At 42.3% G+C, this 15,228-nt stretch overlaps 1 protein-coding gene across 1 annotated transcript in view; it reads right to left on the bottom strand.

Annotated features, from left to right (window-relative positions):
• LOC129834292 (low-density lipoprotein receptor-related protein 4-like) overlaps positions 1–15,228 on the bottom strand; it is a 189,672-nt gene that overhangs the window by 27,183 nt on the left and 147,261 nt on the right. Inside the window, exons 14-22 of the mRNA XM_055899151.1 lie at positions 11,927–12,144; positions 3,939–4,115; positions 3,588–3,713; positions 2,702–2,910; positions 2,219–2,300; positions 1,940–2,045; positions 1,450–1,651; positions 1,097–1,286; positions 510–641 (exon numbers count right to left, since the gene is read on the bottom strand). Coding sequence (XP_055755126.1) covers positions 510–641; positions 1,097–1,286; positions 1,450–1,651; positions 1,940–2,045; positions 2,219–2,300; positions 2,702–2,910; positions 3,588–3,713; positions 3,939–4,115; positions 11,927–12,144 — 1,442 coding nt within the window. The remainder of the gene's footprint in view (positions 1–509; positions 642–1,096; positions 1,287–1,449; positions 1,652–1,939; positions 2,046–2,218; positions 2,301–2,701; positions 2,911–3,587; positions 3,714–3,938; positions 4,116–11,926; positions 12,145–15,228) is intronic.

The following is a 15,228-nucleotide window of genomic DNA, read 5'->3' as shown; positions in this document are numbered from 1 at the left end:
TTTTTACTGAAAGTGCTCCATCTTGAAAACTTGACTTCTGACATGCACAGTTGTTGGGACCATATCAACAGCGTGCTAATGAACAAAATACTAAACTATGTTTTTTTTCTCTCTCCTATAAACCAACGATGAGACAATATTTTGTTATATCAACGAACCATTGTCATCAATCTACTTGCAGTATCTTGGAAGACGTAGTTTATTTACACACGTCAATATCTCTGTAGTTAACTGTGTTAAGGTGATGAGATATGTGGTATATATATATATATATTTTTTTTAAACCTTTATTTTTACCAGGTAGTCATACTGAGACCAAGGTCTCTTTTACAGAAGAGCTCTGAATTTGAGAAAATACAAAATGCAAGCAGAAACACAAGGTCATTCATCAGTAATAAGGTCCTCAAGCAGGTGTCTAAATTGCAGAGGCACCTAAACATCCAATGTACCATGGGTTGTTGTACAATGGGTGCTGGTGGTATAATAATATGATATTGTTGCTATGTTACCGTGTGCGCAGGTCTTTCCGTCCAGCTGAAGGTTGATGCCAGTAGGACAGGTACAGCTGGAGCCTTTAGGGGATGGGGCCAACAGACACAGGTGACTGCAGCCCCCATTATTCACCGCACAGGGGGTCCGCACTAGAGAGTGAGGGACAGAGGTGGGAGAGAGCGCAATATACAATTTGGTATATGTTGCCCACTCACAAACATATATTTCTCACTCATTTAACAGTTTAAAAATGATCTCAAACACAATTTAACCGGGCGCTCTAGACTAGAGCCTCCATGGGGTATGTTCAGCAGGCTGAACATTTGACATCCCTACTCTGATCAGTGCTGCTTTAGCCTGGTATGAGCCTCAGGTGCTTTTTGCCCTCTGAACCCCATATATAGGATCAGTTTACCAGGCCCCTGATGACAGGGAGGGTCACTGGACCTGGTGTTGCGGTCTAGTATCTTGTCACAAAATACTCAGAGGGCCAACAGGGCACGCACTAACGCGGGCGCACACACACACACACACACACACACACACACACACACACACACACACACACACACACACACACACACACACACACACACACACACACCGGTGGTGCGGTAGCGGTGGAACATGTGAATGTCCATGAGGTTCTCCAGGTTCTCGGCGAGTGTCTGTCGTCCCAGGCCAGTCATTTTGTTGGCACTCTGGATGCTCTTGGTCTGCCAGTCTGTCCAATAGAGCTTCTCCTCATGCAGAGTCAGCCCAAAGGGGTGGGGCAACTGACTGCCAATCAACACCTGGACACCAATGGAGGGGAGAGGGACAGGGAATAAAAATATTAGCCAGTATTCTGATTTACAAAGTAAAAAGTCTCACTTGATTAAATACCCATCCAACAAATAAAAATATGTTGAAAATAAGCTAAAACATTTAAAGACTATCCCTTCAAGACCACCTCACCTGTCTGTCTGAGCCGTCAAAGTTGCCAAACTCGATGGTCTTCATCCCGGCGTCGGCCCAGTACAGGCGCTGTGTTTGGTAGTCAATTGCCAGTCCGTTAGGCCACGTCAGGTTGGAAGAGATGATGACGATACGGCTGGATGCGTCCATCCCTGCCTGCTCTATCTTAGGACTCACACCCCAGTCTGTCCAGTACATATATCTATGGTACTCAGGGAAAATCATGCATCAGTAAACTGTACATGATTGTGGTATGCAAAAGGAATCTGTATACTGCATGTTCAGATTAGGTGTCTGTGGTAAACAACAAAATCCATGCAGCGCTAACTTTTTGGGAGGACTCTACCTGATTTTTCCTTCAGTAGTATTTTCCCTACTTATTGGACTGCTCGAGAAAAAGAAAGTGTGTTTACATGCTACTCTGTAAACTATTGTCAGTGGTGTCATTGGACATCTGACGCCTGATATTAACCCTTGACCTCTGACTCACCCTCCAATTGGGTCAACCACAATGTCCCTGGGTCGGTCCAGATTCTCCCAGATCAGGACGGTGCGCATGCTCCCGTCTGCATTAGATACCTCGATACGATCTGTACCTGATCTCACGCACACACACACACACACGCACACACACAATTCATTATTGTTTGTACAACAAATTACTCAATAGAGACTAGTCAATAAAGACTTCCTGGTAGTCTATAGCTGACATGATACACAGTGGTACAACTACCCTATAGTCATTTAAATCTAGAACACCGTTCCTTACCTGCATCGGTCCAGTAGAGTTTGTTGGTCACCCAGTCAATAGCCAGACCGGCTGGACTTTCCAGACTGGTGTCCACCACCACCTTGACACACACAATAAAAATTAATTTCAATACAGTACAGTCACTTCAATGAAATACTCCCCCATAGCAACAAATTCAAACAGCTGTCGCCACACTTATAGGTGGCGACATTTGGTTAAAAGTAAAGTGCAAGGGACTTTTCTCAATACTCTGATCTCATCAGCTAAAATTATTCCCCCAAAACAATTGTATCTCATCAAGGATTAGACAAAACATCCACCACTATAACACTAAACTGTTTTGTTCTCTATTACTAGCTATTTTACTTGGGATGATCTTGATGGGTGGTTGTCTCACTTACTTTAATTGAACGCACCTTCCATTGTACAGCAAGTGGCTCTGGATAGGAGCATCTGCGAAATGACTAACTTAGAAAGAAAATAATATGGGGCAGAACTGACCTCCTGCCTTGAGCCGTCCCACTGGGCCCGGTTGATGGAGTCGGTGGTGACGTCAGTCCAATAGATGAAGCCCTCCTCGGCGTGCCAGTCCAGTGCCACGGCGTTGCGTACGTTGGCCAGCGGGATGACGTCATCCGACATGTCCTCGGTGTCGAAGCTGATTCGTCGGATGTCCGTCCTTCGGGCAAAAAGCAGGAACTTGTCAAGACCTGATCAAAGACCAAAGGTCTTCTGTCAGTGCTCTAGGTTTAACAACGGGGTCATCACAACACACACAACAACATACACCAATGGCTCTGTTCGAATTGTCCACACTAGCGTACCCCTTAGAATTAAGCAATGTGTTTGGCTTTCTAGTGAGGGCAATTCCGCCACCTTTCAACCTCATATTCATTATCTCCAGCGCCAAACCGGTGTCTACATATGTGAAATCAGCGAGATAAGAAGCAAGACAAGAAGAAAGGTGCTAAAAAATGCTCCCCTGTGACTTAGGTAGGATTAAAAGTAAGAAAAATGTGATTTTCAAAACCTGGAGCGAGTTTCCAGCCAGAGGGAGGGTATTTCCTAGCTCTCCACGTCACCGCAAATCTCATAGTGTTTTAAAAATCACGGAATTAAAAAATATATATAAAACGGCATAAATATGCCGTTTTCACATATGTAGACACCGCTATTGTGCTGAAGATAATGAAAAAGAGGTTTAAAGTGGTTGCTCTTCAACATCAGCTAACTGGACTGAAAATGTACTTAGCAAACATTGAGTTTATACTTAGAATAAAGTACTGACTAAATGAACACGAAAAGATGTACAACTCTAAATCATCACATAAAAACATTATAGTATTCTACCTAAAGTGTGTTCTTGTAGGCCAGTAAGTATACTCACTCAGGGCACAGTTATGCTGGTCCACTTTCTTGAAGCCCGTGGGGCAGTCGCAGGTATAGGTCTTGTTGCCAGGGAGACAGAGGTGGCTGCAGCCCCCGTTGTTGGTCCCACATCGGTTACGCCCACCTGGAGAAGAGAGAGGGGGGGAGAGGTTAGAAGCACTGAGTGACTGACTGACTGACTGAAGGAGTGTGCAAGTGTGTTACTGACGAACAGAGTTTATCTGTAGGTGGTGTGTGTGTGTGTGTTTGTGTGTGCGTGTGTGTGTGAGTGCGTGTGCGTTTGTGTGTGCATGACAGAGAATGTGTATGTTTTAGATTGTGTGTGCGCGCGTGTGTGTGTGGGACTGACCTGCGGGCTGTCTCTGCGGGTGCAGTGTGTGTATATCCATGGGGAAATGTAGCTTGTTTCTGATGATCTCCTGGTTCTTGCCCGTGAACTTGTTGGCACTGTTGATGCTCTTGGTGTGCCAGTCTGTCCAGTATAGGCTATCCTCAAATACTGTTATGGCAAATGGATGGGGCAAGCCTGGATGGAGAGAGAGAGAGAGAGAGAGACAGAGAGAGAGACAGAGAGACAGAGAGACAGAGAGACAGAGAGAGAGAGAGAGAGAGCGAGAGAGAGAGAGAGAGAGAGAGAGAGAGAGAGAGAGAGAGAGAGAGAGAGAGAGAGAGAGAGAGAGAGAGACTTTAAAAAAGCATTTGATTCTATTTGGCACGAAGGGCTATTCTACAAAATTCTCCAAAGTGGGCTTGGTGGTAAGGTGTATGACTTAATAAAATGTATGTACACAGAAAACAAGTGTGCAATAAAAATCAAAAACCAAAGAACATAATTCTTTTCACAATGTCGAGGTGTGAGACAAGGCTGTAGTTTGAGTCCAAATCTTTTCAACATTTATATCAATGAATTAGCAGACATGTTGGACAATTCTCCAGCCCCAGGACTCACACTATTTGACACAGAGGTGAGATACCTGCTATATGCTGATGACTTGGTACTTCTATCACCAACCAAAGAAGGTCTTCAACAGAACATTAATATTCTAGAGCAATATTGCCATAATTGGGCCCTGGCAGTAAATTTCCCAAAAACTAAAATCATGATTTTCCAAAAACAAAACAGATGTCAGAAACACAAATATAGATTCACCCTGAACAACACCATCATTGAACACACAAAAAATTACACCTACCTTGGTCTGACCATGTCTGCATCGGGAAACTTTAATAGGGCAGTGAATGCACTCAAAGAAAAAGCCCGCAGAGCATTGTATGCAATAAAAATGAAATTATTCAAAATCAACATCCCAATTAGAATTTGGACCAAAATATTTGACAGTGTAATCCTACCAATAGCTCTTTACAGAAGTGAGGTTTGGGGGCCACTCAATAAACTGGACTTTAAAATGTGGGACAAACATCCAATTGAAGCCCTACATGCAGAATTCTGTCGGAAAATCCTACAAGTCCAGAGAAATACACCAACTAATGCATGTAGGGCAGAATTGGGCCGCTTTCCAGTAATAATGAAAATACAGAAAAGATCATAAAAATTTTGGCTACATCTAAATTCAAGTCCAAATTCGAGTCTGCAATTTAAAGCACTTCAAACCCAAGAGCTGAGCCCAGAAACGAGCCCTCTCAGTCAGCTGGTGTTGGACCTCACCAACCAAGCTGACACCAGCACTGCTTCAAAAGAAAGAATTCCAATAAACAAAATCATGAACCAATCAAAGGACTCATATATACAACATTGGAAAAACGAAAAACAAAATCCCAAAGCCTACTAAATTGCTATCTGACCCTAAACAGAGAATATGAATTGGCTGAATATCTCTACTCTGTCAGAGATACGAAGCAGAGACAGATCCCTACCAAGTACAGGCTGAGTGACCACCGATTGGCAATAGAAACCGGCAGACATAAAAAGACATGGCTACCCAAAGAGGAGCGTGTATGTGGTCACTGCACGACAGGGGATGTAGAAACAGAGATGCACTTTCTCCTTTACTGTGATAAATATTCCTCACCAAGAGATTCATTATTCACAGAAATGTCTACATTTATTCCAAATTTTAACTTATTAAACCCAGAGGAAAAACTAAAAATACTCATGGGCGAAGGAGCAATGGCTCCTCTTGCAGCCAAATATGTATTTGCCTGCCATAGCCTGAGGGACACTGAATAATCTGCATAGTAAGCAGTATTATGACTGTTACTTATTATGACTGTTATTGTTATTACTGTTATTGTTATTACTATTATTATTGTTGTTTATCATTCCAAGTAGTAATGGTATGGGTGGTAATGGTAATGATAGCAGTTTAATGATGGTGGTGGTGGTAGTAGTGGTAATGATGATAGTAGTTGTAGTACCGATGTAATGGTGAAGATGACCATTATTTAGTTATAAGTTAGTTACAGTTTCATTTTTTTATTACATTACATTCGATTATTGACTGTTACCATTTTATTGTTACTATTTTTATATTTAATTTTGTATTATTATTTACTGCCATTCTATATTATTATTTGTCATTGTTTATAATTTTCTTACAATATATATTGTATACATTGTTGCTTTGGCAATATTGACACAATGTTTTTCATGCCAATAAAGCAGCTTGAATTAGAATTAGAATTTGAGAGAGAGAGAGAAAGACAGAGAGAGAGAGAGACAGAGAGAGAGAGAGAAAGACAGAGAGAGAGAGAGAGAGAGACAGAGAAAGAGAGAGAGAGAAAGAGAGAGAGAAAGACAGAGAGAGAGAGAGAGAGAGAGAGAGAGAAAGACAGAGAGAGAGAGATAGCGAGACAAAGATATGTGTTGAAAGAAGCGTATGTTGTCTTTATTTCTGAAACACAAGAACATCATTGGAACCTTCTCGTTGACCCTTTAAAGGAATTAGACCAGGTGGTATAGAAGGGGGGGGGGGTTACATGATTTCAAACGATAAGCACCCATTGGAGCAGCAACTAAAACAACCTCCAGCCACACACAAATCACTAAACAGTTCCTCCGCAAACTAAGACAAAACACCAAATAAAACCAATTTGGAGTAAAGGAACACTTATCCTCAAAGCAAAATAGCACAAAGTTGGACAAGATCTGATTCCTCACACCATCAAATGAGGATGAGTTAAGGCTGTGGTCTTTTCCCCCTCTATTGAAAAAGTTCCCCCGAACAGAGCAGTGGTTCTGGCAGATGTCACAGTGTCCCTTATTGTATCCAGGCTAAATCAGAGCTGGTTGGAGTTAGCCTTTCTTATTAGCCACTCGCTAATGACATAAGATTTGGCAGTTAAGTGCTAGCTCTATAGATTTCTTCTGAAAAGAAGTCCCTGTTTGACTACTTGAAGCAAGGAGGGAGGGATTGATCAAAGAAAGGAAGGGAACAATGATTTGGTCATTTAAATAAGGCCACAGTCTTTGGTGGAGAGCATGTGTGGAACACTTCCATACCGTCGTCCCTCCATTTAGACGAAGCCCAGAGAACCCCAGAGAGTGCTGAATCCGCTCAACTGATGGATGGAAAAACATAGTTTTCCCCCTCGTTTATTTCTGTTGGTGGTGCACAGTTTGTGGTGAGCTTGTCAAAAAGGTCTTACGCAGGTCTGGCATTTTTTACCAGGGTGTGTCATGTGTGAGTGTGTGTCACTCTGTGTGTGTGTGTGTGTGTGTGTGTGTGTGTGTGTGTGTGTGTGTGTGTGTGTGTGTGTGTGTGTGTGTGTGTGTGTGTGTGTGTGTGTGTGTGTGTGTGTGTGTGTGTGTGTGTGTGTGTGAAAGAGAGACAGTAGAGTACTGATGCAATAATTTTCTCTTTCTCCAAGATATTACCTCTTTTTTTTTTCTTTTTTTTAACTCTTATTGTAGATGAATACTCAGATACATCACTAAAGTATCATACCCATCAGAAAGAAAACGAGGTCCCTCTCCTCTCTCTTTCAAGGGCATCTAGCAGGAACACTGGTGGTATGTGGGCCTACTCTCTCTTTTCTGTCTCTGGTCTAAGGGACAGCTGGGCCATCAGCTGTAAGGCAACGGGGAACATTCCATGGCGGTCTACCCTTCACCCATATGTAACCTCTCCCCTCTCTGTCCCCGCTCTTCTCCTCATCTTCCTCACTCGCTCTATTGTGTCTCTCCCCTACCTCCTTTTCACCACCCCCTGTCACCCTCCAAAAAAAAAACAAATTTCCGTCCCTCCCTGTCCCCACGACATGCCTTGCTATGCCCCCTCTCCTATTTTCTCCTTTACTGCCCCCCCCCCCCCCCCCACCTCACCCCTGAAGGTGCACAGGTGTGCTCAGGGGATAAGGGTCTCACCCACATCACTCACCAGATACCATGACAAAGGATTGGCATGCCTCCAAATGTTTCTCAAATGACCAAACACACAGATGTGCACACACACACATAAAGGCATGCGTGCACACACACACACACACACACACACACACACACACACACACACACACACACACACACACACACACACACACACACACCATTTGTTCTGCCTGTTGTCTGAGCAAACAAAGGGCCTAGAGGAGGTACAGGGCCAATTACAGGTTTTTATCCGGAGAGCAGACATCAATAAGGGCTGCTCACACAGGGCTGGATGGGTACCCTCTACACCCCTGTCCTCTTCCCCCTCTCACCACTCATGCACCCCTCCTCTAATCAAACACACAGGGCAGTGGGTAACCCTCCTTTTCCTCTCCTAAAAGCCCTTCCATCTATTCATCTCCCCTCCACTGGAACCACTTCTTCTTGTTTTTAGCTGATAGGAGTGGAACCAGGTGTGGTTGTCCGCTGCAATAGCCCATCCATGATAAGGATCGACGAGTTGTGTGTTCCGTGATGCCGTTCTGCACACCACTGTTGTACTGCACCGTTATTTGTTAGTTTGTGGCCCGCCTGTTAGCTTGCACGATTAGCTCCTTTGACCTCTCTCATCAACAAGCTGTTTGACAGATGTTCTTTGGGGGAGGAGATACTGGATCCAGTGCGCCTTGCACAGCCGATAATACCACGCTCAAAGTTGCTTAGGTCACACTTTTGCCCATTCTAACGTGAATAAATAATTAAGACAGACAAATGACTCAAGAGGGAGCCAGAGATCAAGATAGCCTATTCAGAAGGGGAAAAAACGTTCTCGACCCACCTCCTCCAGCCACTGCTGGCCTTCGCAGATTCTGCCATTAAGTTGCCGGTAATAGGCTACACCAGGGGTCGGTAACCTTTTCCATTTGGAGTGCCAATTTATCTTACCATTTCTACCGATCTGCGTGCCAGTTATGATTTTCATATGCACGGAACAGTTTAATTTAATTTATAACAAAGTCTTCGTATCTCAAAATCATTATCATGTGTTTAATCTAAATTCTAAAAGTAACTCCTATTGCCATTGCCAACTATGTGAAAATATCCAACATAAAAGCCAACAAATAAAAACATTGCGGCCTGCAGGTAGAAAACATCCTGTAAAAAATAAATATCCTATAGATCCTATATTGGCTACGCATGGCCTGTGTGAAAGGAACTTGAAACATTGTATCAACTATCAAATTGGTCCAGCCTGAAGCTTGCAGAGAAAACTTGCAACATTGTATAAAATATTGCCAGTAAGCTCCACAGACACAGCTGTAGGCTATTTGCGAAAGGGATAAGAAGTAATCAAATCAAATCAAATTGTATTAGTCACATGTGCTGAATACAACAATGTGCGGGGGTACAGGTTAGTCAAGGTAATTTGTAAAGTGACTATGCATAGATAATAGTCCGGGTGGCCATTTGATTAACTGTTCAGTAGTCTTATGGTTTGGAGGTAGAAGCTGTTAAGGAGCCTTTTGGTCCTAGACTTGGCGCTCCAGTACCGCTTGCCGTGTGGTAGCAGAGAGAACAGTCTATGACTAGGGTGACTGGAGTCTTTGACAATTTTTGGGGCTTTCCACTGACACCGCCTAGTATATACAGTGGGGCAAAAAAGTATTTAGTCAGCCACCAATTGTGCAGGTTCTCCCACTTAAAAAGATGAGAAAGGCCTGTCATTTTCATCATAGGTACACTTCAACTATGACAGACAAAATGAGAAAAAAAATCCAGAAAATCACATTGTAGGATTTTTTATTAATTTATTTGCATATTATGGTGGAAAATAAGTATTTGGTCAATAACAAAAGTTTATCTCAATACTTTGTTATATACCCTTTGTTGGCAATGACAGAGTCTTCACAAGGTTTTCACACACTGTTGCTGGTATTTTGGCCCATTCCTCCATGCAGATCTCCTCTAGAGCAGTGATGTTTTGGGGCTGTTGCTGGGCAACACGGACTTTCAACTCCCTCCAAAGATTTTCTATGGGGTTGAGATCTGGAGACTGGCTAGGCCACTCTAGGACCTTGAAATGCTTCTTACGAAGCCACTCCTTCGTTGCCTGGGCGGTGTGTTTGGGATCATTGTCATGCTGAAAGACCCAGCCACGTTTCATCTTCAATGCCCTTGCTGATGGAAGGAGGTTTTCACTCAAAATCTCACGATACACGGCCCCATTCATTCTTTCCTTTACACGGATCAGTCGTCCTGGTCCCTTTGCAGAAAAACAGCCCCAAAGCATGATGTTTCCACCCCCATGCTTCACAGTAGGTATGGTGTTCTTTCGATGCAACTCAGCATGCTTTGTCCTCCAAACACGACGAGTTGAGTTTTTACCAAAAAGTTATATTTTGGTTTCATCTGACCATATGACATTCTCCCAATCTTCTTCTGGATCATCCAAATGCTCTCTAGCAAACTTCAGACGGGCCTGGACATGTACTGGCTTAAGCAGGGGGACACGTCTGGCACTGCAGGATTTGAGTCCCTGGCGGCGTAGTGTGTTACTGATGGTAGGCTTTGTTACTTTGGTCCCAGCTCTCTGCAGGTCATTCACTAGGTCCCCCCATGTGGTTCTGGAACTTTGCTCACCGTTCTTGTGATCATTTTGACCCCACGGGGTGAGATCTTGCGTGGAGCCCCAGATCGAGGGAGATTATCAGTGGTCTTGTATGTCTTCCATTTCCTAATAATTGCTCCCACAGTTGATTTCTTTAAACCAAGCTGTTTACCTATTGCAGATTCAGTCTTCCCAGCCTGGTGCAGGTCTACAATTTTGTTTCTGGTGTCCTTTGACAGCTCTTTGGTCTTGGCCATAGTGGAGTTTGGAGTGTGACTGTTTGAGGTTGTGGACAGGTGTCTTTTATACTGATAACAAGTTCAAACAGGTGCCATTAATACAGGTAACGAGTGGAGGACAGAGGAGCCTCTTAAAGAAGAAGTTACAGGTCTGTGAGAGCCAGAAATCTTGCTTGTTGGTAGGTGACCAAATACTTATTTTCCACCATAATTTGCAAATAAATTCATAAAAAATCCTACAATGTGATTTTATGGATTTTTTTTCTCATTTTGTCTATCATAGTCGAAGTGTATCTATGATGAAAATTACAGGCCTCTCTCATCTTTTTAAGTGGGAGATCTTGCACAATTGGTGGCTGACTAAATTCTTTTTTGCCCCACTGTAAGTGAATGTTTATAATGTTACTTCTGACTTCTGTTGACTGCATAATATGGCGGCTATATTTTTGTCTTGATTAGGCTCTGAGCGCCGACTCAGATTATTGCATGGTTTGCTTTTTTTGTAAAGCTTTTTTGAAATCGGACACTGTGGCTGGATTGCATTAAGGAGAAGTGCATCTAAAATTCCATGCATAACAGTTGTATCTTTTAGCAATGTTTATTATGAGTATTCCTGAAAATTGATGTGGCTCTCTGCAAAATCAAAGGATGTTTTGTGACTTCTGAAAGTAAGGTGCCAATCTAAACTCAGATTTTTGGATATAAATATGAACTTTACCGAACAAAACATACATTTATTGTGTAACATGAAGTCCTATGAGTGTCATCTGATGAAGATCATCAAAGGTTAGTGATTCATTTTATCTATATTTCTGCTTTTTGTGAATCCTCTCTGGCTGAAAAAATGGCTGTGTTATTCTGTGAATAGGCACCCACCTAACATAATCGTTTGGTTTGCTTTCGTCGTAAAGCCTTTTTGAAATCGGACACTGTGGCTGGATTTACAACAAGTGTATCTTTCAAATGGTGTAAAATACATGTATGTTTGAGGAATTTGAATTATGCGATTTCTGTTGTTTTGAATTTGGCGCCCTGCAGTTTCACTGGCTGTTGAAGAGGTGGGACACTACCGTCTCACGTACCGTAGAGAGGTTAATTTGGCAATAACAATTCAAACATGGCCTGTGTGTGTGTGTCTGTGTTTGGTTCCCTGGTGTCCTTACCTTGGCTGATGACGGCCTTACGGTTCCGTCCATCCAGGTCAGCTCTTTCGATGACGTGATGCTTGGCGTCCACCCAGTACATGCGGTGCCCGGCGTAGTCGATGGTCAGCCCGTTGGGCCAGAACAAGTGTGTGTCGGCTATGATGCAGCGGTTGGAGCCGTCCATGTTGGCATACTCGATACGAGGAGTGTTACCCCAGTCCGTCCAGTAGATCTTGCTGTGTGGGGTGGAAAAAGTCATGGAAACTTAGGGTTAGGTTGTCATTGTCCAACAAAAAGATAGGTCCCATATCATAGGACAAGCACCATTCAGACCTGGGATCAAAAAGTACTTGTTTTCTTTCAAATAATTTAGCTGCCTATATCACGTTTTCCTGGCGCAATGGAACCAATGCAGTAGTCCCATAAGTGCAAACCCCGCCCATCTGGCACTCCATGCAGGCTCATCAAACGACGTTCAAAGTATTTAAAATAAAATTAATACTATTTGAACCTAGGTCATTCATAGTTGTGTTATCAGATGCCACTGATGTCAGCTGTTTGATGTCAGCATTCATATCCAATTTACCAATCATCCTCTCAATTACCATATGCAATTACCAGAGAACCCTGCGGCCTTATTTTGACATAATTGCTTGTTTAGGTTCCACCTCTGAAGAATGACACAGGCTACTTATAAATATATATTCCCAAATTGGGGTGGGGAAAAAAGTAGTGGTGATTTCCATGTGGAGTGGAGAAACGTCAATAAATAGGGAACTGACAGCTGTCAGTGAAGCTAGCTATTTTGCTAGCCTTATGTTTGTTTTTACTACACCATATTCAAAAGATTAGTCAGATGGCTAGGCTAGTTCTGGAGCTGGATTCGTCATAAGCATTGAGAGCAAACTCACCACAAACGGAAACCAGTATCTTTGACCTCGCCATCTATTGTTATCTCCAAAGTTTTGGCATCTTCCACAAGAGACAAGCGTTTTTCTACATTGTAATAGACACAGTGTACACTTTGGTATGCAGGCTTTGGCTGCGGTACAGCAAAGCCAAGTCAGCTTGTTCTCATGGTTCTCACAGGGGAAGTTAAATGATAGGCTATAATGACTTTGCTCATGATGCACGTTGTATCGGACACGAAACACCAATACAAATGTAACAAACGCACAACAAAATAGATAAGTTCCTTGAATTTTCCTTCGCGGGTGCCTGTTCATTATAGGACAGAAACGTGTGGTTTAGCTGCACCAATCAAAGCAGTGAAGCGTGTAGTGAAGCTAGACTTTAGTGGTCAAGACAATTCATCTTGGGTCGACGGTGGGAGCAGGGTTGCAAAACGCAATAATATCACGCAATTTTACCGTTTATAAAATATAATAAAGCTCTGGAAAAAATTAAGAGACAACTGCAAAATGATCAGTTTCTCTGGTTTTTACTATTTATAAGTCTGTGTTTGGGTAAAATGAACTACTGACAACATTTCTCCCAAATAAAAATATTTCCTTTTCTGTAGCTGTCCTCATGGAGAGCCAGTTTCATCATAGCGCTTCATGGTTTTTGCGACTGCACTTTCAAAGTTCATGAAGCAGGTTGAGAGAACGCCAAGAGTGTGCAAAGCTGTCATCAAGGCAAAGGGTGGCTATTTTGAAGAATTTCAAATCTAAAATATATTTAGATTAAAAATATATATATATTTAACCAGACAAGTCAGTTAAGAACAAATTCTTATTTACAATGACGGCCTACACCGGCCGCCTCTGGGCCAATTGTGCACCTCACGGCTGGTTGTGATACAGCTTGCATTCGAACCAGGGTGTCTGTAGTGACACCTCTATCACTGACATGCAATGCCTTAGACCACTGCGCCACTCGGGGGCCCCGTTTAACACTTTTTTGGTTACTACATGATTCCATATGTGTTATTTCATAGTGTTGATGTCTTCACTATTATTCTACAATGTAGAAAATACAAAAAATAAAGAAAAACCCTGGAATGAGTAGATGTGTCCAACGTTTTGACTAGTACTGTATATATACAGACTAGCAAAGAAATATGTGAAAAATTGACAAAATAAGCGGATTGTTAATTTCGTTAAAAAAAAGTTGTTGTACAAAAAGTTTGCACCGACAATTTTCATTTGCTCCCCTTGGCTCAAGTGCAGGCGACAGAGAAAAGCTGTTTGGCTCAGTTGCGACTCGAAGAGGAAGCACTTTGCCAGGTGTATTAGCACATCATATAATCAGGGAAACACACGGCATCCTCCACAATATCATACTTTGACTAAAACAATGACATACTGACTTCAATCGTTGTGAAACATCATGGGTAAGCTCTTTCTGTTGAAAATAAAGTGAATTTCCACTTGTGCTACTTTAAAGCTGAGATAAAAGGGAAATCTGCTCCACCTTCTATTAAATAGTTGCTCCAGATACAAAGTGCCAGAGTCTAGCATCTAATGCCAAGATCAAGTCCCTGCCAACCTTGAAGAATTTTGATCAGTTTCACTTTAGCGCCGCACCCCTAGCCCCGGACCCCATGTACCTTTTTTAGCCTAATAAAGATGTTGTCAGAAGACTGCCTCAGTAGGAATGTTATGCTATAGACTGCTATGGGTACTTGGTAATTGGCTGCTCTTCAGTAGCTATCTAGAAATAGATTCTAAGTTGCACTACTCATAAATATCCTGGTTGCTAACACTCTAATAGTTTGCCTAATTTCAGTTTATGTGACAAAATCAGCTAGTATAGTGTAGAGAATCATTGTACCATCTAAACCGCTGTGAAATATATTTTCCATAATCACGCAAAAACAAAACTTAAGAACGGGAAGCATAGAAATAGCACCCATAGAACAGATCTACCGCTTCTTAGACTTGCTATCAAGTAAAATGATAGATCTATAACACACAGCTCAATGTGTATTTGGTTCGGTCACCCAAAAAGTTACATATTGCCACTTTGCATTTCTGACTAGGTGGTGCTGATGTAGGCCTAAGGTTGAGTAGGAGAGGTCTGGAAGTTGTGAAGTTGAAGAAGAAAATTGGAGCATTTATTTATTTATTCTTTTACCTGTAACTGCCATTTCCTGAAACCTAGTCTTAAATGATTTCCAACAACGTAGCCAACACAGTAGTCTAGTGTGTGATGCTAAATTAGATTGAGGTGGTCGCAATGACACAAAACATTTTCTAGGTTAAATTTAGAGGTAATGATCATTCTAATTCATAGGTGTCTTAATGTGGAAACACTTGTGGAAATTTAAACTGTCTTCATCTTCATTTGTAGCTAACTACGTTTTGTAATGACGACTT

Source organism: Salvelinus fontinalis, chromosome 35, assembly GCF_029448725.1.
Source record: "Salvelinus fontinalis isolate EN_2023a chromosome 35, ASM2944872v1, whole genome shotgun sequence".
Classification (NCBI taxonomy): Eukaryota; Metazoa; Chordata; class Actinopteri; order Salmoniformes; family Salmonidae; genus Salvelinus; species Salvelinus fontinalis.
This window is presented reverse-complemented; position numbering and strand designations above follow the sequence as displayed.